Here is a 24,802-nt window from a genome sequence, read left to right on the forward strand (position 1 = left end):
TCTCTCTCTCTCTCTCTCTCTCTCTCTCTCTCTCTCTCTCTCTCTCGTCAGTGAGGTGAAAAACCTCCACGGATGGTGTTGAGGCTCCTTTGCTTTCAGAGACAGCGGGATGGGGGGAAGGGAGGCAGAGGGGGGCCTGAGCTCCGCCTCGTCTATCTAATCTGCGTCAAGTTTCCCAGAGGAGAGGACAAAACCGCAAACTGTCCTAATTTTAATTTCAAAGTAAAGGTGTCAACCGTGTCGGGTGGTTAAATCTTGCTACTTTTTGTCAACACCCTGGGCTGGATTAACCCACTTGGGGACCCTGGGGTAAAAATCAGCAGGGGGGGCCCAATTGATCCCTGAGGCACTTGTCATATTGTTTTGGATCCAAAAATGATAGGGCCATACACTGATGGCAGAAACTGCCATGCAAGATGCCTCATGCTTATTTACACGCTCAAAATACACACAATGGCACAGCCTTCAGTATTTTCCTCAACGACACTTTAACATGTGGACTGAAGGAGCTCTACGATCCTCCGATTTTTGATTAACTATGGGACCAATCTCTGTGAATAGATTTTTCTTATCTCCACGATATAACGTTGGTATGTCAAAAGAAAAACGCAGCCTCTTTCTACGCGAAGCTTTTATTTTGAAGCATTAAACGGAAATTGTCTTCGTTTTATTCCGGTAGATTGACCCTTGTGTCTCGCTGGCCGGTTCAGCCCGAGCAACCCACCGCTGCTGCTTGCAGAGGAGCACACACACACACACATAAACACATAAACGCACGTAGGCTACACACTGTAATCTCGGACGCCTCTCCCCGGTGGTAGAGGACTCTCGGTCGGACCGCGGAGGGGGTCTGGATATCGCCTCGGTTTTTCCCCGGGAATCGGTTTATTTCTTCCCGGACGCGGAGCGCTCTGATCGGCCAGCGATGCGGGAGCAGCTTCGGAAGTGAGTGCCGGGCTGGGGGGTTACTGTTTATGGCGGTGATTAATAATGGTGATGGTAATGGTGCTGGTCGTAATGCAGTAAACCTGTTCACGGCTAGCGGAGAGGCGGTGAGCCGGGGCACAGATCTCCCACACACTCGGCGGGCAACGCGCATTATTACCTCCACTGTGGGCAAGAATCTGCACCAAAATAGGCATAACAACCGGAATAGGATGCATTCAAATTCTATTTTGGACGTGGGGAAATAGAATCTCTGACTTTGCGTGCTGTTAACCTATTTCTGCATAAGTCCACCCAACATGCATCTCCGATGAATGTCACCTAGCATGTTCAAATACATCTGTGGCCGACTCTCAAGCATATAGCAAAGCTATTCATAGTTTAAAAAAAAAAAAAAAAAAAAAAAAAATATATATATATTTTTGCATTTAGGGATGGAGCCCATAGCACATGACAGGAAAAAAACGGGACGTTAAGTCTTCAATGAAAAAGGAGGAAAACGTCTGTTTTTGGTAGCCATTGCACTCAATCAGCCCCCTTTCTCCACAGCGGCTGTTGGTCGCAGTTGTACACGGGGAAGCAGGCGAGGTGTGCGGCCACTGAGACTCTTCAACCCACTGCCCCCCTCTCCCTCAGGGTCCCCCGTACCGTCCATTTCTTAATTCTAAAGCCACTGTTTCACTGGCTACTTGCTGCCATGTTGGAATAAAAAAAGGGCATTGAGTGCTTTAAAGCAAACGGAATACAAATGGAGCTCTGCGCTGCCTGCCTTTATTTACCCGTATGAATGTGGCCCGACGGGGATTTGTGTTAATTTATGCGTGTGTTGGCTGAAAGAGAGAGAGAGAAAGGGCCGTACCGAGCAAAGCGGCGATGTATCACTGTGTTGCATTCCTTCACATTCACAAACACGCACAGGAAGGTGCAAAACACTATCACCCCCCGTGCCAGCAAAGCAGCCCGTGTCTGGATCGGCGGAGGTGTGTGTGTGCGCACTGAGCACAGGCGATTTGGATGCGCTGCTGTTGATCTATTTTCGGCTGGAAAAATTATGCCGGGCCTCGTTTTTTTAGTTTTTTTTCCCCCCAGCGCAAACAGCAGGGTTTTAGGTCCAACTGTGCTGACCATCCGCGGTCCGGATCACCATGCTGATCCGTTTTTTAGTTGTACAGTGGGGTGTGCTTGTCCTGCAATGATGGGACACGAACCATCCGTGCACATGTGTGCACTTCAGGAGTTTGTCAAATGAAGAGCAGGGGGTGCAACGGACTGGCTGGTGCAGAGTTTTTGGCACCAATGGTGTGTGTGTGTGTGTGTGTGTGTGCACTGTTTAAATACAGCTGATGGATAAAAAGCCTGAACACAGAGATTCAACTTGCTGGATAGTGGTGCTGACGTGCTGGGGCATGATTGTTATGGCATGTGTGTCTTTGTGTGCTGTCGTAGATTAAGCTGTAGTTCAGTTTGTGGGGTTTTTTGGAGGGTGGGGGGCCAATTTCTGCATTCAGAATTGGTGATGGAAAGAACTTTCCCCACATTCGAGCTGCACGCCTTTTTCTGGTCAGGTGTCGTGTTTGAGTAATATATGATACCGGTTCTGGGTGATCGAGGCAGCAAGACGACACTGCGATATTTCACTACCAGCATACATGCGAGAACAAACGCCTCGGTACAAATAACATGTTTGGTTGAAATTACGTCTAGTCAAATTTTCAACAGAAATTTGGATTAATTTGATGCCAAAAGTCAGTATGATTTGCATCCCACTGCAGATGTGGATTTGACAGTGGTTGAAAAATAGCCTATAGCTTCACTTCACTTCTAATGATGTTACGCAAGATGTTCGTTATATTCAAACTCTCAGTTGAATGTGCCTTTCAAATGTTAATGTTTCAGTGTCTGGTATGAAGGTTCAGCGCCATCTTGGATTACGGCTGTCGCCATGTTGTTTTTCTCCGCAACCAATGAACCATATTACCATATTTGGAATGTGGAGGACTGATGTAGAGACCATAGTTTACTAAATGTATTCTGTATCATTCTGTGTTGAAGAAGACTTTTAAAATTCCTTTTTAAAAAGGAATTTCTTATCTGATGGTCAAAGTTGAACCATTGACCATCAGATACCCCGATAAAAGCCAGCTAGCGCACCAGCCAGCTAGCTTCTTAACACAGGTCAACGGAGTCAAGTTAGCACCTTTTAGCATGACCTAAGCTTTTAAGTAGGTGGACAATTCACCTTTCGTGAAATGGTCAGCCAGGCTTTCATTTGTTTCTGTTCAGATCTACGGGCTTCATTTTGATCCTTTGATTGAGACAAAGGGGAGATTTCATGATCCGGATCATTCTGATCCACATTGCAAGTTTTGAAATAATGGCCCGAGGGTATAATCGGCCTGCCCAAAATCCCTGCAGCTCACAGCCCAAAAATGTAAAATATGAATGTCCGCCACTACAGAACAGGAGAAGAGCGGCTTCTGTTTTCCCTTCTTCCAGACTTTGTGGGGGAGCCGTCAGACGTGCATTACCAGAGCCAGAGCCACCATTGCTGCAGGAAAAGTTCACACCATACTGCGTGTGTGAAAGGGACTTCTGTGCAGAATCAGTTATTAGTATGAATCCACTCTTATTCAAAGTCATTTTTTCCGCATCCTCAGGTTGTATTTTAAGATGATGGAAAAAAATATTATAATAATATTAAATTCAGTTCTATGCAGTCAGTCAAAGGGTTAGGGTATCTGTGAGCTCTTTTCATTGGCTTTGTTTGCAATAACTAAAATATAGAACATCAGAATTATCCTTTAAAAAAACGTCACGTATTTTTTTAAGATGCATAAAATGCATTGATATTATCGTCATTATCTTCCAGCGCTGTGTGATCCTTCAGGTTTTGTCTGTACGTTTAGGTTCTCTTTCAACAAACAGCCTCCTCTAATATCCAGCTGATGAATACTGCTTTCATGCCTTTTTTACCCTTTTCTTTACTCCTGTTCACATTAGCCCCCCGAAGGCCAATGTTTGAGCTCATTCACAAACCTGGTGTGCGGGAAAACATTCTGCCGGCACTCCCTCTCAATGATAGCCAGAGGAAGACATCGCCATAGCCCGTAAACCACCTTTTAATCATTCATCCAAGAGCCATAATTGACTGCAGTGAGAAGTGACACTCGTGTCTCTGTGCGGGTCCATTATTTACAATGCCTATCTGTCACCACCACAAAGAGCTTTTCAGCTGCCTGTTAACTGTAATATGTAGCATTGTGTGTTCAGAGTTAGGGTGTGTTTGACGAAAGTGTGCGCAATTGTCTGTTTAATCCAACTACAAGTTATGCTGCACAGAGGAATGCCACATATTTTCTGGAAGGGAAAAAAAGGCCCTGACAAATAAAGTGATCAGATTCTTTTTCTTCAATATCCAGTAATTGTTTCTCTTACTCTTCCCCCTCCCTCGTCAGCTTCAATCATATCGCCCTCGAGCAAGGCAGCGAATCTGTAACTGCTCCGCGGGAGCCGCCCAGTGTGCGGTGGTTTATCTTCTGACAGTTTACGATGTGTTATCAACACTTTGGCTTGTCCTCGGGCCATGATGCATTTTCTAAGGAGACGGTTTCAGTTTTCAAAAGGCATAAAAAAAAAAGTCAAAACTAGAGATGCTTGGTTCCTTCAGGCCGCCCCTGATGTGAGATTTTTCTCTTGTGTTGTTGTTTTAGTTCATTCATCCCAATGGGACATCTGGTGGGAGGTGGTTCCGTCGACATTTTGGAACAATGTGTGTCTGTGTGCTGTGTCGTCCTCTTCCGAACAAATATCTGCTTTCCTATAGGGGGCTGGAGACAGATAAGGTGTTGAGGACAGGTTGGTGGTGTGGCAGACATTGGGACGGGGAGTTTGTGGTTTGAAGTTTATGCAATTTTGAAATAAACCACAATACGTACTTGATCTCTTCAGGGGAATTTGCATTTGGTTTGCCCAAGGGCTGGGGCGATCAACCAATCTAGAACATTTTCACAATAACTGCTCTCTGTCTCACACCTTCTTTGGAAGCAGACAGTTAAATTTGCCAATTGCATTGACAGTAATAGCCCCAAAATCACCCTGCTGGTCTTGGTTGTCTTTTCTGGTTCATTTTCGCACCTCTGTGTCTAGGTGAGGACGAAAACTTTCATGCAAAGTAACACACACACTGCTCTCTCTCTAATTTGTCGTTGGCGTTGACAGCATCCAATAAAAGCTGCCCAGGCTGGTATTCACTAATTATTTTGGCATTGGAGGGCAATTCAAGCAACCAGTCTGTGTTTGATCCCAGCAGCTCAGGTTGTGGAGGGTCCCCACCGGTCATATCTGACCTCAAGGCACAACCGGGGTGATGAGAGTGTCCGGTTTGGGGACCTCAGAATTGCATCTCTGCTCTTTGCAGATGATGTGGTTCCATTGGCTCCATCTAGACCATGACCTTCAGCAGGCACTGGGGCGGTTTGCAGCCGAATATGAAGTGTTTGTGTTGAGAGTCAATACCTCCAAGTCCGAGGCCATTGTTCTCTGCCGGGAAACAGCGGGTTGGTAGTGAGTCAAGTACCTCGTGGTATGATGAAAGACAATGGATGGATGGACTTAAACTTACTGAGGGTTAAGCATTGTTTATTTGTTTCTGAGCAGCTGCTAGTCACCTGTCTTGCTCAAGGACGTCTTGTTAGATTTTCTCAACAGATTCAGGGTTTTCAACTAAAACAGTCAGAAGCCCACATCTCTGAGTATTTGATTCTATTAGAGCACCTGGCTCGTAGCAGCTAGCCGGCGATGAGCCCAGAGTGACCGAGCCACTGTTTGCAAAGACTCCGAAACTCGAGGATTTCTAAGTGGCTCTTCACCATGGGACCCCTCTCATTATCTGGAGTGGGAGTGCAGGAGAGAGGAAAAACAAAGGCAATGGGAAAAGACACAGCATATGGATTATTATTTGGCTGCTTTTCAGACAAAGGTTAACTGCAGGTGCACTTGTGTGTGTGACCGACTTGACATGTGTTCTTTTAACAAGTCGGGAAAGGGTTGCAGTTGTGTAAAAAACATGCCCCCGGCCAGAATTATGAAGCGGAAAATGGCTTTTGTCTGTGAAGGAACGCTGAGCGGCACTGTATTTTTTAACAGCGCTTCTGTTATTGTTTCGGCTGTTTTGTTCAGTTTTATTTTTTCCCCCATTGACCCACAACACCCACTGTGCTCAGTGGTGGCCCACTTTGCACACCTACTATTCACATGTGTGTGAGGCTGATCATACACACCTGTGCTGAAGAAATGGGACTCTGTGTTTGCTCTTACAGATGGAAGAAAACTGTTAGTTTGAAGTCTTCTCTCCGCCTCCAGCTGTTGTCTCATTTTCACCATCACGTCAGCCGCACAACGGCTCTAATTCATTCTAGCTGGCACTGAATAGGCCTCTAACTGTACTATGTTTCACTTCATGACCAAAGCACCACAGACACATTGATTGACACGTACTTCTAAATAAGAAGCCGCTCTCATTTCCAGGATTGCAGGGAGGCAAATGTGTATTTATTAACCATCTGACGGATAAAGTTGAAAGCATTTCTTAAGATGCCACTGTTCTCCGTCTCCTGTGAAGGACTTTTCAAATATTTGATGTGCTCCAAACCAAAAAAAAGCATAATTGCCTCGCTGGTAAGCCATGTGGCTCCTATTAGCTTTATGTAAACAGGCAGCTGGCATATTACCATCACATTTACTATCTGACACTTCTTCACACTCTACATATTAACTGTGGCAAAGAACATTTCAAATTTTTATTTTGCAAAAATGGATGCACTTTGTTATGCAGCTGGAATAAGCTGTCCAGTTTCCCTTACAATGTTAGCACAATAATTATTACAACAGCTGCTAAGTGGAATTAATGGCCAGGGAAAATCTGCTCTTTGCTTTACAGTAACACAATCAGTTTCTCCTGCCATTTAATGTAAGCAGAGTTTTAATGACTTTCTATTCAAAGTGGGTGTTTGGAGATGCCGTGAAATACAGATTAGAGCTCAGATCGTGGGTTAGACTGGAAACGTCGAGAGGGAATATGGAGACAGCAACATAAATGTACAACATGTTTAAGGGAATAAGCAGCAGTGAAATATCACCTTATTAAACTAAAGGATTTGAACCGTATCACCAACTTTTCATCCCAAGTCGTTTCGTTTTTCTCTGCAATACAGAAGTCCTTGAACTCTGTGGAAACATCACAACCATTGTGCTGTGTATAACACAATGATATAAGGTTTCTTTCATGTATTTATTTTACACAAATTTGGGGGGGAAATTGGAATCTAAATGTACAAATGTTTTCCAAGTGGCCACAAGTGTTACCGATATTGGGGGAAAAAATGGTGGCTCTACTTGATACGAATTGATACGCTAATTATGACAATTTCCCACAAATGTATGTAATAGGATAAAAATGATGAAGTGTTGACATTTTGATGGACACGGAAGTAAACTGTGATATCCATCATTTTAATCGCAACACTTGAAATGACCTGAGAGGAATTGGACCACCTACTTTCAGAGGGATGGTTGGTTTTCAAAGTCACATATTTGAGTGCTCTTGAGTCTGAGGTGTTTAAGTTTTTAGCATTAAGTATTCCGATGCATTTAGGGTTACTGAACAGTCACTAAGGAGTCCAAGTGACTGTTCAGTTAATTTACCACACAGCTCATCTGAGGCGAGGTAATATTCAGTGAGAGCTGGAATAATTGAAAAGGGTTCAAGACCACCAATGAGTTCTTTAAATATCATCGGAATCATTCGTATTCCGTTGGGAAAATACACATCCCTCATTTCAGTTCTGACGGCGTAAATCACACACACACACACACACACACGTTCCCTTTTCACTCTGATCGGTTTGTCTCCCACACACACACACAGACAAGTGCACAGTCTCCTGTGAGCGGCGAGCTGCAGTCACGAGGACAGAACGTGTGAGGGAAGAATGACACAGCAGCCATCCATCTCTGCCTCTTTTCTCTCTCTTCCTCTTCGTCCTCTGTCACACTGCCGTGATGCAGGGAGTGATGGGAGTCCGTGTGCTTTTTAAGCCACGGTTTGCTAACCTTTGTCAAATGTTAGGCCCATTTAGTTTGGTACAGTGGATTTGTTTGGGGAAGTAAAGCTGTTGGTAGAGCAGAGCGAGCAGAACTTTTAAATTCCTCGAAAGAATTATCCGCTGAGTTACAGACGTCTCTTTCCCCATTTCAGTCTACGGGGAAAGTGTTTTTGGGCCCCCATCGCACCGTTTGGCCACGCTCTTGTGATTGGTTGGTAGTGGAGACATCTGATTGGCTAGAGATAGTTCCTTGTTGTAAAAGGATGTCGGGGGACTTTCAAAGTGAAGCTGACACATGACAAGCAGTTTGTAAATGCAAGTTTAACAGTTTCTATATGAATGTAACAGCCATATCTTTTTCAACTCCTTCCAACTACATATATTTGTGGATTCATATTACATGTATGTAAAACGAGAAATATTTGTGTGCTTCAGAAACATATTTGCGAATCTTGCTTTTTTTACATGTGGGTTTTTGTAAACATTTATATGGAATGATAATTACTTTTTGTGGCGAGAGTCATTTTTATAGAAATCACAAAATATATTTGTGAGTCCTTAATTAATATAGAGACTGATCTGACCTCATAGCTGATTTTTTTTTTTTTGTCCCCTTCCAGCCACCAGACGCAGACGACATGCTGGGATCATCCCAAGATGGCCGAGCTCTACCAGTCTCTGGGTAAGATACCAAATTCTCGCACCCGTGCCGTGGAGTTGGGTGATCAGATGAGATGGAAGAATTTCTGAAGCCGTCGGCTTTGGTTGAGTCCACCATCTCCTCTTCTCTCCCAACCCTTCCCTCTTGTTTCTCTTTCTTTAGCCGACCTAAACAACGTTCGGTTCTCGGCCTACCGAACAGCCATGAAGCTCAGGCGCCTGCAGAAGGCTCTCTGCCGTGAGTACCCTCCGTCTATATATATAATATATATATATAGTACCCTCCGTCTATATATCTATCTATCTATCTATCTATCTATCGATAGATATATAGATATATATATATCTATCTATAGATATATCTATCTATATATATATATCATTTACATGTATACCTCTTCTGAATGTGCCGTCACGTAGGGTTTCCGTCTCTTGCTTCAAGTACACTCCTCTCATCATGAGTGCTCATTTCATTGTGTTCCAGCCCTCCTACACTCCTTTGTTCCTTCTTTTCCTCCACTTCCATGTCTTAATTCACCTCATATGCTGCTGCGTTCTCCTCCTCGGATCGTCTCCTCTACACTTCATTCCTTAGTGTATTCTTTTTTCCACTCGGCTCTGAGTGTGCGTGTGCGTGCGTGTCCATATGTGTGTTTAGTCACCCTTCTCGTCTCCCGCCGGTGGAGCTGAAGAGTGTGAGCCACCTACGAGCTGTTATGCTTGTGATGTGTTTTCAGGCGTATATGGTGCTGCATTGCACTGAAGCACTATTTATGTTAAGGAGGCTTTCTAAAGATAATAATGAACAGGCTTCGTGATTAACCCCGGCGAAAGATGTTTTTCTTCTGCTCCCATTATTCCCAGCAGGAGACTTGGTGGGCATTTATTTCTTTTGTTGATTACTCTGTTTCTTCTTCTCATTTATTTTTTTCCTCCCCCTCAATCTCCTTTTCTTGTCCTCCCTTCTCTACCAGGTATTTGCCTGAACGGCATTCCACAGTGGTACACAAAAGAATCAATCTTCTTTTTGTAGACTTATCTTTTTATTTGAATACAAACAAGACAATATATAAATACTTTATACTTTAAACCTTGACTGTTTAACAGTTATGACAGAAAAAGGGGCGAGACCTTGCAAAATTACATGTTTTTTTTTTTGTCGACCTTGAATTTAATTTTCACCGTGTTACTTCTGGGGCTTCGTGAAAAACTCCTTACAGCAGATATCATCAATACTTTTAACGACGGACCACATGTGTATGACTACGGTGATGCTTTTAGGGACACACAGACACAGAACTGTCTGGTGGAGAACAAGAACAGAGCTAAAAGAGAGGGAACATTAAACTTCCGTTCATCAGGTAGAGATAAACACCCCTCCAAAGGAATGGTAGAAAGCAACTTATAACTGGCAAGTTGGCAATAACAACCGTATATATGTTATATTTACAGCTTGTGGTGTTAAGATATCAGTTAATGCAGCTTCAAGTGGAACCACAACCTTGAGGTGCACCATAATGATATTTGAGTTATATACAGTGTAGCTGTCAAGTTTAGAAATACAATTAAAATGCACACTGTCATTTTTTGCTGCTTGGGGTCTCTCAATCAAAATGATTACGAACGACAAAGTTTGAAGTCGTGAAGTAGCGTGGGATCATGGGAGTTGTTGTCTTCACCACCATTGCTGTGGCTCAAAACTGGATATATGCATTTGATAATGCAAGACAGCACTTCAGAGATTCTAATCAGAGCTCTTGTATGTAAAAGAATATAAAAAAAAATGAAATATCTTGTACTCTGTAGCCTTCATCCCATTAAGTTTAATCACTGCACATTTAGCCGTTCTTTTTTTACCTTCAATTGACTCGTTGACCGTTGCCAGGCCTCTCTCCTCTCCCCGTCCTTTAGTGGACGTCATGAAGGATAAAGATGAATAATGTGATACTTTATTGATCCCCGGAGTCCTTCTCATTGCTCTCCTTGAGCAGCTCAAGGAGACTTTTTGAACACGGGGCATCTGAACCGAGCAGGTTCTGTTGAAGCGTAGCGTGAGCTGTCCGCTAACCGACTCTCCGTCCGCAGTGGACCTGATGAGCATGCCGATGGCGTGCGAGGTGTTCGATCAGCACGGCCTGAAGCAGAACGAGCAGCTGCTGGACATCTCCCTGCTGGTCACCTGTCTGACCAGCTTGTACCAGCGGCTGGAGCAGAGCCACTCCCACCTGGTCAACGTCCCGCTGTGCGTGGACATGTGCCTCAACTGGCTGCTCAACGTCTACGACACGTACGTGGAGCTTTTTTATTATTTCAGTGAAATTGAACACCCTCTGACATGCTGTTTTTTTGGGTGATAGTGGGCGCACCGGAAAGATCCGAACTCTGTCATTCAAAACTGGAATCATCTCACTCTGCAAGGCTCACCTGGAGGATAAATACAGATGTAAGTAATACACACACACACACACACACACACACACACACACACACACACACACACCGACCGCATGCGCTATATAAGAGATTCAAATCGGAGGATGCAGTGCTTTAATACTCCTAATACTCCGAAACAGCTGAGCTAATCACAGTGGAGCATTAAAACAATGCTGGCTTCTCCAAGAAATCACATTGTTGTCTGAATTTTGCAGAGCGGCAGGACGTGAACACACAATACCACACATCTGCAGCCAGGTGACGTGGGGCTTTTTCAACAGTTAATCAGTGCCAAATGAACAATAGAAACAATTGTAGATCGTTGAAACTGTTGGTGTGACCTCATCAATCCCTCTTTTGCTGCTTGATCTCTTGTGATTTATGGTATCGCGATTGATTCGGGTTCAGCAGCGTAATGTATTATGAGATGCAATGTTTGAGATTCAGAATTCAAGGCTTAAAACATAAACAATTTTTAAAAAACGTACATTTTCGTCGACGCCATTCTCAGCTGCGTTTGACGGGTCGATGCCCTAACATGCCGTTGATCATGTCAAAATATGGAAAAGTGGAACAGCAGGAGCCGCCTGGTCTTTATTATACTTGAGCTAAAAAGTTGGAAAATGGGGGGAAGAAGAACAGGCTCTGATAATGTCTCCATCATAAACAGGAGTACTGAGTTCTAACGGACCTGTCTGATGTTCGTGTCTGATTTCTCCCTTTGGAACCCTCCCATCGTCCCCCCTCTTCCTCCTCCTCCATCCTCCAGTCTTGTTCAGGCAGGTTGCCAGCGCAACAGGTTTCTGCGACCAGCGTCGCCTGGGTCTCCTCCTCCACGACTCCATCCAGATACCCCGGCAGCTCGGCGAGGTCGCCTCCTTCGGCGGCTCCAACATCGAGCCCTCCGTCCGCAGCTGCTTCCAGTTTGTACGTGAACATTTAGTTCTAAGTGATATGTTTTGACTTGGCGGTGCGGTTTGACTCTCGGAACTTATAGGCAGTCGTAAAGAATGCACTCACTAATAGTAACAGTCGACTGCTATAGCCCGCATGTCTATTGGCACTGATGCCTAAGGCCCTTCAGATGAAGGTCTCATATTAGCACTGATGCCTAAGGCCCTTCAGATGAAGGTCTCATATTAGCACTGATGCCTAAGGCCCTTCAGATGAAGGTCTCATATTAGCACAGTCCATTGAGTATTTACATTTTGCTAAATTAGGTTTATTTATAGAAAGCAACTGGATATAGTGCTTTGAGATTTACAGAAAATAATGGGCAAATAGAAACAAGAGGGAGAACAAGTGCATGGCGGAGTCCAGTAAATAGGACCAGAGACAGAGAAATGATCTCTGACAGCTGCAGAGATCTAGTTGGGATGGAAACATGGAGAACGCTCACAAACGGGAGAGAATGAACACCATGTACCATACTGTCCGATGGGTCATTCATTCTAGTGACTAGTTGAGTTTTTGGCTTGTTAGCTTTAGCCTCAGTTGTAGCATTATATTATTTATGTAACCTATTTTAAGACTCCTTACCTGGTCTAAATTTGGAAAAGTAAATAAACAACTCATGGAGCCAACATTAGCTAGCTAGCTAGCTAGCTACACCTGATAGAACCTGCAGCGTCAAAAGCAATGGTTGAAAGACACATGCACACCCTGAAGCGTGCACACCAGGAGGACTATCTCATCTCACCTCACCCTAAAGAGAACTGCAGATAGCTTAGCTTCACTCCAGCTGCTCCCTCTGAGGAATTGGTGTGCATGCGGGCGTGAGATAGAAAGAGGGAGATGTGGGTGGTCAATGCCATTTAAAAATAAAAAAATTTAAATGGAATCGATGAAGCCAATATGTTGTCTCTGATTATTTTCCCCCCTCTATCTGTCTAACTCTTCAATTTTCGAGCAAGAGACATTAAAAAATGGCTGTGTAGCACCTGGTGACTTTAGTTTTTAACAAATAACAAATGTGCATTTGCATTATTTTATTTGTTGGGGGCTATTTTCAACGTTGGATTGATCCCCAATGGGTGCTCGAGTGAGTACTTGGCACAGCATGACGGTGTATGTGGAACCAGTGTGGCTCACTGATGTGTTTTTAATTGTTTTTTAATAGACAACTCTAAGGCACAGAGGAAAATGACATATCAGATTTTGGATACACACACAGTACTTGTTAGTAGATACATTTATTTACCGTTTTTTTTTTTTTTTTTTTTCAAAATAAGACTGGGAGAATAGACTTTCAAAAAGTGGTATTTTAATTTAGTTTGATTTAGTCAGTCTTTTAAATGCCAACGAATGTGTATTGAAACAGAACATATTGGACACACACACTCCTGTGTGTTAGGAGTCACCATGGCTGAGTTGTACTAATCCGAGTTGTTTTGTTTTATTTGCAAACTATGCTTACGGTGAGTCCATTTTCTTCCCAGGCCAATAACAAACCCGAGCTGGAAGCCGCCATGTTCCTGGACTGGATGCGCCTGGAGCCCCAGTCCATGGTGTGGCTGCCCGTCCTGCACCGCGTCGCCGCCGCCGAGACCGCCAAGCACCAGGCCAAGTGTAATATCTGCAAGGAGTGTCCCATCATAGGATTCAGGTCACTAGAGCCACGCAGCACAACCACTTTTCCTTTTCACAGTACTTTTTTTGTCACGGGCATGATAGGTGAATGTTCCGCATGTAATCCACCTTTTGAGCAGCACATCTGAATGTCTAATCAGAAGAAATGAGCAGAATTGGAGCCATTTTGCCGTAGAGTATTATATTCTTCATCTCATTACATAGAGGGCAATAAAACTCAAAACTAGTGTAATTTTCAATTAAGCCCAAATGAAAGTGAATGAGGATTATGCTCTTTTGTGGTGCAGCACTGAACCTCTACGTTCCCATCGTCGGGAAGGTTGAAACTGATTTAAGTGCAATGGTTTCTGGAGATAGTGTTTTAATATGTGGTCCTTAGCATAGATCAGCTTTATTTGTTCCTTTAGATATCTTTGCATCACACCATAGTCTGTTTTTTTTTTTTTTTTCAAATAACTGTGGAGAAGACATTGTTTTTTGCTGTAGAGATAATACAGAAGAGCATCCTTGCCCCTGTCGTGTTCTTCTTTATTTCAACAGGAAGACAAGAGAAGTGTGATTTATCATATTTCTTTTCATGTGTTGCACACACACACACACAGAAAAAGAAAAGAGAAAGACGGCTCCCTGGTTGGCTCCACAAAGCTATTCTCTTTATCATGACACCCGGCGAGGTGTTTTATAGCCAGCTATTTTAAACGTGACGCTTCAGCATCTGTTCAAAGAAGCTGTATTGATAATTGCCAAATTGATGTCACCAGGGAGTCAGTTCTATTTGCAAGAAGCACTCATACGAACAGATTTGTATGAGTCACATGCACTCGTTTTCTCCTTCATAGAATTACTAGTGAAGCCCTAAGAGGCAGGTGAGTCTGATATATATATATATATATATATATATATATATATATATTTTATCTCCTGTGTTAACGGGTGAATAAAAGAATCTTTCTAAGTTACTTTCTTCAGTCTAAAAAAACGTTTTGACGGGATTTTTTTGGGGGGGCCACAAGAGCCTGAAGTACACCACTACCCCATGTTTTTGATGGGAAGAAAACATGAATGCGTTTAGTCCCTTGGCCTCTTGTGGCCAAAAGGTGTATTACAACAACAAACACTTGAAATGATCCTGACACCCGTTTTCACAGATGAAAAAAATATGAAAGAACTTTAGAAAGATTATCCTGGCAAAACCTTTATTTCACCTGTTAAGTCATAAATACTAAAGTCATATTTTGTTTTTCACACTGCCTCTCAGGGCTTCCATAGCTTTCTCTTCTGCACATACAGAACTTGTTTTTTGGGAGTTATTATTTCAGTAAATAAGCTTCACATTTTTGACAGAGTCACCAGAGTTGAGATCCAGCTGTGAAACCTATTCATCCCCTAAATCTCAATTCAACAGCAGCAGCAGGGCAGTAAAACAGCCCACTTCTGCATATGAATGATTGATGCTACTGACATAACTGTTGTCCCATTTGCAACCACGACCCTTAGAATGCGGGTGAAGGAGGTGTGTCTGCTCTGTTGTTGGTGGGCCCCTTCATTACAAGAGCAGCAATACATTTCAATGAAGAGTCCCAGGGCCAGAGAATAAATATCTCATTTAGTTACTGGGCTGAAAGAATTTTAACTACTCCTACCCCGGAGAAAACAGAGCTATAAATTTACCTTTTATTGATTCTCTCCCTTTCTTCTTTTTGCTCTCTTTTCTTTCACTCCCACGTCTCCTCTCTCCTCCTTTGTCTTCTTCCTTTTGCTCTCTCGACCTGCCTCCCGTGTTCTCTCTTTCCCTCCCCAGATATCGGAGTCTGAAACATTTCAACTATGACATTTGCCAAAGCTGCTTCTTCTCCGGTCGCGTCGCCAAGGGACACAAGATGCAGTACCCCATGGTCGAGTACTGCACTCCGGTATAAATATTTTTTTGTTTTTTTGTTTTTGGTGAGCAGCCATCTTTGTATTTTGGACTTCCTGCAGTCATGACAGCTAACAACCCTAATTAATTAATAATTATCTTCCCGAAAATCTACACCACTCATGTCTGTATGCTAAATATGAGCTAGCAGACAATTAGCTTAGCAAAACATGTTGCTTTCAGATTAGTTTATTTACAAATTAAACAAATGATATTTACGCTTTCATTTGTAAATGACAAATGGCAGATTTTCTTTTCTTTATATTAGCTTAACTAGCTGTTTCTCCTCTATTCCAGTGTCATGCTGCAGCTAAGCTAATCAGCTAGCTTCATATTTAGCATACAGACACAATAGTGGTATCAGCCTTCTCGGCAAGAAAGCCGAATCAACACATTCCCCAAAAGGTCAAACTATTCCTTTAACGGTGTACTGACAAGTAACATGAAAGGTGATGTTAGCGACTAGCTTGGTGAACACACTGGAGCATTTAGCAGCTAAAGAGCCATTTCTCTCAGGAGACGGTAGAGACCAAACTGCTGCACCTGGAGGGAAATTAAAATGTTTTGGGCCATGAGTAATGTCTGACATGATACAGAAAGTCATGGAAACCCCTCTGAGTTTTATAGCAGGCCCACAGTGTAAACATCAAAGTGGGTATTAAATACCTTAGTGCGAGTATGTGTTTTTTTTCCACCCCACTCCCATGGAGTGAACAAAGCCACCGTTGTGCCCTGTCTCTCTCCAGACTACATCAGGGGAGGATGTCAGGGACTTTGCCAAGGTGCTGAAGAACAAATTCAGGACTAAGCGCTACTTCGCCAAACACCCACGCATGGGCTACCTGCCTGTCCAGACCATCTTGGAGGGGGACAACATGGAAACGTGAGTCCCACATACACACAAGGGCAAACAGGAAGAGAAACTAGGTTTTATTACAAATTGAAAGATACCTGAATTAGGCCCTCGGACGTCTCTGATTACACACAGACATAACCCTAACCCATGCATACCCACACATTGAGATCCGTGCATACACACGTGGATGCATAGAAGAGTTGTTTGCCAACAGATTTAGCTGTGATAGTGTCTGTGCAGTAGTGTGTTCAAAATTGCTTCCAGCTCCTCATAAGTGTGTATGCTGCCTACACAGCAAATGTTGGATTGTTTGGATTGTGTGTTTGATGCTTCTTACAGTTGAGGGATGTGAGAGTGGTGAATATTGAAGAGTCACGAAGCAAAATTTGTGATTATAAATTTATGATTTCTGTAATTATTATCGTTTTTTCCTACAGTTTTCCCTAATATGCCATCAGAGGATACTGATGATTATGGAAATGTTACAATGAGCTAAATATACACTGTCAATAATAATGGAGCTGTTAAAGAATGACGAATGTGTCACTATTATTTATTCAAGGCCGAGTGCTCACTGCCACATGGTAGATCTGAAACATAGTGACTCCGTAATGTAAATGAAAAAAGAAGAAACACGACCATACACAATATTGTTGAAAGTTTTACAGTTACAGACCCTTATGGTGTATAAAGAGATTGATGCTACTGGGAGAGTTTCAGACACACACAGAGTATACATATTAATGTATAACTGAGATGTGCCCTTTGTTTCATGTTCATGCGTTTTATTATATCTAAAATGCTAATTAATAATCAATTCCTTATCAATAGTGATACCTTAGCAGTATGTTTTGCATGCGTGTGTCACATGTGCGCTATAACCCATATTTTCGGACCCTTCTTGTTTTTGTCAATCTGGTCTCCCTCTCTCACCCCTATCTGCCCCATCCATACAACAGCTCCCATCATGCCTTCCTGTGCAGTGTCCTCCCACTTCCTGTGTCATCATCTAGCGTTTTTTGTTTTTTTTCTGTCTTTCAGTCCTGTCACTCTGATCAACTTCTGGCCCGTAGACCATGCGTGAGTACCTGGCTGGCACATGAGCACACACTCACTACGTGGGGTGTAAAGGAACACAGAGGACAAGACGCACATACATACGCGCGTGTGATTATTTACTAAAAGTCCCACGTGTGTGATTAGTACAACGCACCGCTTATTTACATGCGTGTTGTCCTCTGTTATCATTTCTAGCCCCCGATCAAACACACACACACACACACACTCTCTGTACTTCTATCTTTGTGAGAACCCTTATTGACATAATATATTCCCTAACCCCCACAGAATTTCTGACCCTCATCCTAACCTAATTCAAATTCTTACCTGAACCTTTAACCAAGTCTTAACCCTCAAATGGACATTTGGAGAAGTGAGAACCGGCCTAAATGTCCCCACATTCCAAAAATGTCCCCTCTCTGTGGTGAACTTAATTCGGTCCTCACTACGTGGCAAGTACAAGAACTCACACACACAACTCCACCCATTTCACACTCGTTGTTGTGCCATTCTGTTTGTAGCTGTGGTGGGTTTACATCTCATAGTTTCTCACTGCTGCTTGACCTGACATCACCCTGCAAATGGTGTACGTCGGAAAGTGTACGGGTGCAGTGTGTAGAGAGTGTAAGTTCACTATGTAACTATATATATATATATATATATATATATATATATATATATATTTTCACACACTGATGGTACAGCCTTCTTGAGCAACTTGGGGTCCAGTGTCTTGCCCAAGGACACTTTGACATGGGAAGTAGAGGAGCTGGGGATCGAATCAATCCACCGATTAGAGGACGACCCGCTTTACGGCCGTATGCATTAAATGCCTTGCTTCAGTCTGGGGCTACTATTTTTCAGAACAAATATAATTGCCAATATTTACATCTAAAAAATAAAAGGACTAAAACCCTGCAGGAGAGGTTATCCTCAGAGAGTCCCGGTTAATGATGTCAAAATACTGATCTTTCCCTGTGCAGACGAGGTGCGAGATCTCAGATCTGACGCGTCTTTTGAAGTAAAGGCAAATGTATTCCAAACCAGGAGTGCAGGATGCAAGCGGGGACGCTTATTTAGTATTTTACACCGTCGCACACCTTTGCTTCATACTGTCACTCGTCTCATAGCTCTCCAGCGGATCCATGCGGCTTGTGCATGTGTGCGTCGGGTTTAATGAATCCCTCCCGGTTGGATTCGGTATTTCTTTTTATCCTGTCTGTTTCTCTCTCTCTCTCTCTCTCTCTGTCGCAGGCCCGGATCGTCCCCTCAGCTCTCGCATGACGACACGCACACTCGGATCGAGCACTACGCCAACCGGTAACGCACTAATCTGCATTCAGCAGCAGCTCCTTTGCAGCGTAGACCCACAGAGTTGCGAGCAGGACGCGGTGGCGGAGTAATGCTCCGCTTTTGCATTCCCCCGCCGCCATCCGCGGCCCTTTACGAGCGCCGCGGGTAATGGCTCCTCCGGAGAGCTCTCCGAGACACTAGAAACATTTTGATTGATGCGATTTGGAATAATGAATTTCGAGAACAAAGCTAAAGCACAGCACACTTCCTGCATTGGGATGTCTGCCCCCCCCCTACCACAGCAGCAGTTGACTCACAAGGGATCAGATGCCCTAATTCATGCTGATGCATTCTGGGAAGCTTGCGGTCAACATTCTCATGTTCATTCCACTCAGTAGATCTAAAAGCTGATCATTATAAAGTTGTATTAGAGAGCGGCTTCAGGTCCCCTCGCGTGTCTGACGGCACGGTGAAGTAGTGAAGCTATTCTAAATATAGAGTACCGTATTTTCCGCACTATAAGGCGCACTTAAAAGCCTTTAATTTTCTCAAAAAACGACAGTGCGCCTTGTAATCCGGAGCGCCTTATATATGGATCAATTGGTTAATTGGTTGATCTATACTGGTTGTACACGGCGCTCTGTCAAAATGTTTCAGTACGACTGGTAAACTACAAAGCCGCACCGCTTGCAGCATTACGGCTACCGTAGTCAGGGGCGTCGCCGAAGTAATAGCGGTAAACACCGGTACTGTGCTTACTCCTAGTCCAACACCACTTGTGTGTATAAAGACCCCAAAATGGCACCTTTCAAGAGACACGCTTACGACGCTGAGTTCTATACGTTTTATACGTAAGTTGAACAATTTCAAGAGTTACTATATTGTGAATGCACTAACGTTTGATTTAGTGGTATCAGACTGTTTCTTTTACGTGTTTACTGAATCAGGGAAAAGTTCCCCTCTACGTTTAAGTTACCGTATTGTGAATGAAATCAAAAATCAATAAAGTTTGACTGAATGATTTATCTGACTGGTTTGTTGACATTCCCTTTAGCACAGCTCCATCTAGTGGATGCATAACGCAACCCCTGTCAAACGTTTGACTGTAGTAGCTTCTATTCTATGCGCCTTATAATCCGGTGCGCCCTATATATAAAAACAGTTCTAAAATAGGCCATTCATTGAAGGTGCGCCTTATAATCCAGTGCGCCTTATAGTGCGGAAAATACGGTACACTTAAACTGATGTTGATATTCTTAGGTGGCTAAACTACATTTTGCCTGCCGACCACCATCTACTGTCGGTAATCCACCGACTATAGATGCATACCTCTTACAACCCCACCTCAAAAAGCCCAAACTTTCCATTGAAACACGTTATCACTGCATGGGCTTTTCACATTGAAGAACAACAGCACTTACATAATCCTTTTTAATGCTGAATGTGCTCCAATGATTTTTCAGTCAGGTTCTAATGAAGATGACAAATGGTATACGGCTGAACAGAAATGTCAAGATATCCCTTTGCATACGGCAGAAACTGAAACTGTTGCCATGATGAAGTGATGCTTTGGGTTTTTGGTGAATAAGCGTTCTGCAGTAAGTCTAGTTCGTGCATATGTTAATGTTAAAAAAACATTGATTTTGCCACATTGAGTCAGTCGGAGCTTATTCACCAAAACGCTTTAGAGTTCCCGCGGTTTGCAGTGAGTCTAAGTGCTCCCAGAAACCCACCGCTGAGGGGACAAGAAGCAGTCAAATCAATCAGACTATGAGTCAATCAAGCCGCTGATCGATCGGCCGCTGAATCAGTCAGTCGTGCACTGTTGGCGGTCCTCCGTGGAGTCAGTATGAGGTCTGTGTTGGCCGGGTCTTTGATCCCTGCCAGTGTTTACTTGACACCACTCACTGTTGCCTTGGGCTAACACACGCACATAAATGCACACCAGCACACGCCGACAGACACATATGCTGAGTCACACTTCCCTCTGGCCCTGTGCTCTCAGCCCCCATCGCATCTAGATCTGGCGGATTCCAGATACCATCCAGCAGATTAAAGGGAGGTGGTAGGGTGAAGAAGTAACATAATTAAGCCTCCAGTGAGCGGACGGTCCCGACACCACGAGGTTATCTCTTGTTTCTGTAGCGTGCAGCAGCTTATGAGTACAAATACACCGGCCTGTGCAGATGTCACCGTCCAGCTGCTGAAACGCTCACTGCCAAGCACCAAGCAGTTTTTTTTAATTTTCTTTATTCTGTTTGATTTTCGGGCTCACACCACGAGGACACTGATCTAGTGGAGATAGAGACAGAGCAGTTTAAATCTTGGGCTTTTCGCTCACTCAGCTTAATACATGCTCCAGGTAAAACCCTTTATTATGGGTTCTAGGTTATTAGAAGCCAAGTCTGTCCATTTAAACTCTCCCTAGTTTGGCCCTTTGCTCCTCTTTGCTATGGCAGCTTTCCTGTGTTAAGCATATGTTGTCCTAATATTTTCTCTCCCCACGCTGCACACAGTGTTACTGCAGTGTTTGTGACTAATGCACCAGAAATGTGACTGCTGTAAATCAGTCACAAAGGCCGTAACACAAGCGAGTCCAGCCAAAAAGCCGTGTTATTATGTGTTAGAGGCAGCTTTCAAGGCAATATAAGCCAACTTGTATAAAATGTAAAAAAGGCCAGGTACTGAAGGTGCAGCAATGATTTTGTACTGCCAGTGGTTGTAAACACTATAAAATAGAGTACAGAGGGCTACAGAGGGCTGCACACAGCGTGTGGGTGTCTATCATTTCATCGGGTGAAATGATAAAACAGAGGAACTCCAACAGTCTCAACATAATAACACCACGATCGCCAAAATCTCCACTATTACTGCTGCTGTTTGCACACAATTAGTGTAACACCAGGCCTCATTTTCCGATTTTTTAAAAGCTATTTGTATTGTACCTTACCAGAGAAACATTAGCAGCAGCCGGGCTGCGTCAAAGAAACGTTTTGTTTTTTTCACAGTGAAATCGCTTTAATTAGAGTTTCTTTACCATTTTGAGTCACCTGGTTAGTTTTGGGTTGCGATAATTCGGCTCCTGCGAAAAAACTCTGAAACGATGAAGCTTGAAGGAATCCTAACCGGGAGAAGTTGACTGCAATGACATTAGTGGTGGTGAAGACAACAACTCCCATGATCCCTAGCTGCTTTAGGACGTCACCAAACTGTGTCTTCTGTAATAGTTTTGATAGAGAGACCCCTAGCAGCAGAAAGTTACATATTTAGCGTCTAAGTGTTTCCGTATCCGACTGCACATTAGATTACCCTCTGAAGAAATCAATATCAATATGACATATTAATTCTGATTTGAGGGGGATTTTCTCTCCAGAATCTGCAACTTTGGGACTGACTGCTCTGTTTCTTCCCCCTCCGCAGGTTAGCAGAAATGGAGAACCGTAATGGCTCTTATCTGAATGACAGTATCTCACCCAATGAGAGCATGTGAGAACCGCTTTTTGTTTGCTTGCTTTGTCTTTGCCAACCCTCCTCAATCACCGATTGGCTCGCTAATGTGTGTACTGGCTATGTCGTCTTTGTTCCCATTGGCTGGTTGGGATATACGTCAGTGACTTATGTTTACATGTGCTCAAGATTCCCCTAAAAACGTACTTAATGCGAAGGAATCTGATTATTTTCAACAGGAAGTTTTGCATGGTGCAGAGAGAGTGTTGCAGTTTTAAATGAATGAATAAGATATATATTTTCAACAAGCTTTAAAGAAACTTTAATTGTTTTAAAATAGGATTTCATTCCACACACGCTCAAAGCAAATAGTCTGTGGACGCTTACAGATGTGAAAAATGTTCATGTATTTTAGTATGTCCGCTGCGAGACTCATTTCTAGCCCACTGTTTTTAGCAGCTAAGCTAGCTAGCTAGTAAATTCTACCATGCTCTCATGCTACACTGGTTCCAGAAAGATTGTACTAGCCAATCACAGCACAGCCAACGCTGTGTCAGGCTTTCAACACACAGAAGTGGGCGTGGTTTCACCTAAAGTGGGCTGGAAGAATGATGGATGCTTCAGGGACAATGAAGCGGAAAGTGCAATAAGTCCACACGCAATCTGACATGCAAAGTCAAGCCTGTAATTAGAATTGCAGAGTTAAAAAAAAATTGCTCCAGTGTAACACATCAACATAACTTTCAAATGCAGCTGGCTTGATGAAGCAAAAAAAAAAGATCCGGAGGCTGTTTTAAACCAGAGCTGAGAGAGCTACACACTCTAGTCTTACTTTCAAGTCAGCAATCATTAAAGGGGATTTGTTGTTCTCATACGGCACATGTCTGCCGCTCCTATATTATTCAGAATGGAAGACTGGCTGAGCTGAAAGCAGTGAAAACAGCAGCATCTAAATACCTGGCCTGTGGTGCAGTCCTGGTCAGCAGCTCTTTCAGTCACTTGCTGATTTTTTTCTTCTCCATTCTCTTGTGTGTGTGTGTGTGTGTGTGTGTGTGTGTGTGTGTGTGTGTGTGTGTGTGTGTGTGTTTCTGCGTGTGTGTGTGTGTTTCTGCGTGTGTGTGTGTGTTTCTGCGTGTGTGTGTGTGTTTCTGCGTGCGTGTGTTTATATGTTTGGCGTGTGTGTGCGTTTGCAGCGATGACGAGCACATGTTGATCCAGCACTACTGCCAGTCTCTGAACCAAGGCTCTCCTCTCAGCCAGCCCCGCAGCCCCGCCCAGATCCTCATCTCCATGGAGACGGAGGAGAAGGGAGAGCTGGAGAGGGTCCTCAATGACCTGGAACAAGAGAACAGGTCAGTGGACAGACCCGTCCCCCCTGCTACTGTCTTCTGTTGGCTGCGTCTTTACTCTCGGTCAGGTTATTTGCATGAAAATTGGGAAATAAATGGTTTGTATTTGTATTTAAATAAAAAACATCTCGGCATTAATAGTTTTCATTTTATATTATAAGCTGATTAGAGCTAATGTTTAACAGGTCGTAATTTATATATTGTAAAATATCTATTTTATGTTACTCTCAAAAACAAAACGTCACCATCTCTCTGAAGCAGTGGGCGTTTGATGTGTCACTTGTGTATCAGAGCTTGCAGCAGTAGATTAATTACTCTGCTGACCTCGCCACAGGAAGCTGCAGTCCGAGTACGACCGCCTGAAGAAGGCCCACGACAGGAAGGGCCTGTCCCCGCTGCCCTCGCCCCCAGAGATGCTCCCGGCGTCGCCGCAGAGTGCGCGCGACGCCGAGCTTATCGCCGAGGCCAAGCTGCTGCGGCAGCACAAGGGACGCCTGGAGGCCCGTATGCAGATCCTGGAGGACCACAACAAACAGCTGGAGTCCCAACTGCACCGGCTGAGACAGCTGCTGGAGCAGGTACTCGTCCACTCACTGTGGCTCTCTGCATACAGATGCCGAGTGGACAAATTTACATCTGCTGTGTCATTTTCTGTCGCTGCTCAAGTGTCACCCAAAAGAACGACCATGCCTCAGCTCTTTGTGTGAACTGAAGGACATTCTCATTGATGTTCCAACATTTTTGAATACATAATTTCCCCTATGATTATTCACCATATCTGTCATACAAAATAAGCCACAAACATTCAAAGCTTCATTCCAAAACCTCAATAGAAGCTTTGAAAGTAAAGAAATGACAAAGCTACTTCAGATCCATCACCAGGTTGTGGAAACAATTACGCCAAAACTGCTTTTGCCCACTCAACAATCTGCTGTTCAACATGCCCTTGAGCAAGGCGGTGCACCCTCACATGCCGCAGAGGACCCAGCTCCCTAGCTTGGTGTCCTGGCTCAATGAAACAGAATCTCAAAGTTGGTGTGAAGTTCTGACCGGTGAGCTTCGAGCTGAAGCAGCTTTCCTCTGCGCTGTCTAGCTGCCAGTAACAGCTGACACAGAGGATCGGGCCAACTCCTTAGTCCAACACACACAC

At 43.7% G+C, this 24,802-nt stretch overlaps 1 protein-coding gene across 7 annotated transcripts in view; it reads left to right on the forward strand.

The window, feature by feature from the left end:
* dmd (dystrophin) overlaps positions 1-24,796 on the forward strand; it is a 214,565-nt gene extending 189,769 nt beyond the window's left edge. For 5 of the 7 annotated variants that reach the window (XM_031852205.1, XM_031852208.1, XM_031852207.1 and 2 more), the window contains 13 exons: positions 8,669-8,730; positions 8,872-8,946; positions 10,794-10,995; positions 11,066-11,151; positions 11,911-12,068; positions 13,580-13,746; positions 15,532-15,643; positions 16,395-16,531; positions 17,546-17,584; positions 18,818-18,883; positions 22,277-22,342; positions 23,497-23,655; positions 23,987-24,796. In XM_031852205.1, coding sequence (XP_031708065.1) covers positions 8,669-8,730; positions 8,872-8,946; positions 10,794-10,995; positions 11,066-11,151; positions 11,911-12,068; positions 13,580-13,746; positions 15,532-15,643; positions 16,395-16,531; positions 17,546-17,584; positions 18,818-18,883; positions 22,277-22,342; positions 23,497-23,655; positions 23,987-24,359 — 1,702 coding nt within the window. In that variant the 3' untranslated portion in view covers positions 24,360-24,796. Of the gene's footprint in view, positions 1-343; positions 946-8,668; positions 8,731-8,871; positions 8,947-10,793; positions 10,996-11,065; positions 11,152-11,910; positions 12,069-13,579; positions 13,747-15,531; positions 15,644-16,394; positions 16,532-17,545; positions 17,585-18,817; positions 18,884-22,276; positions 22,343-23,496; positions 23,656-23,986 lie in introns of those variants that run through there. The other 2 variants (XM_031852211.1, XM_031852212.1) reach the window with 2 other exon arrangements.
* Positions 24,797-24,802: the final 6 nt, after the last annotated feature.

This window comes from Anarrhichthys ocellatus, unplaced genomic scaffold, assembly GCF_004355925.1.
Source record: "Anarrhichthys ocellatus isolate YVR2014 unplaced genomic scaffold, GSC_Weel_1.0 scaffold12, whole genome shotgun sequence".
NCBI classification, from domain to species: Eukaryota; Metazoa; Chordata; class Actinopteri; order Perciformes; family Anarhichadidae; genus Anarrhichthys; species Anarrhichthys ocellatus.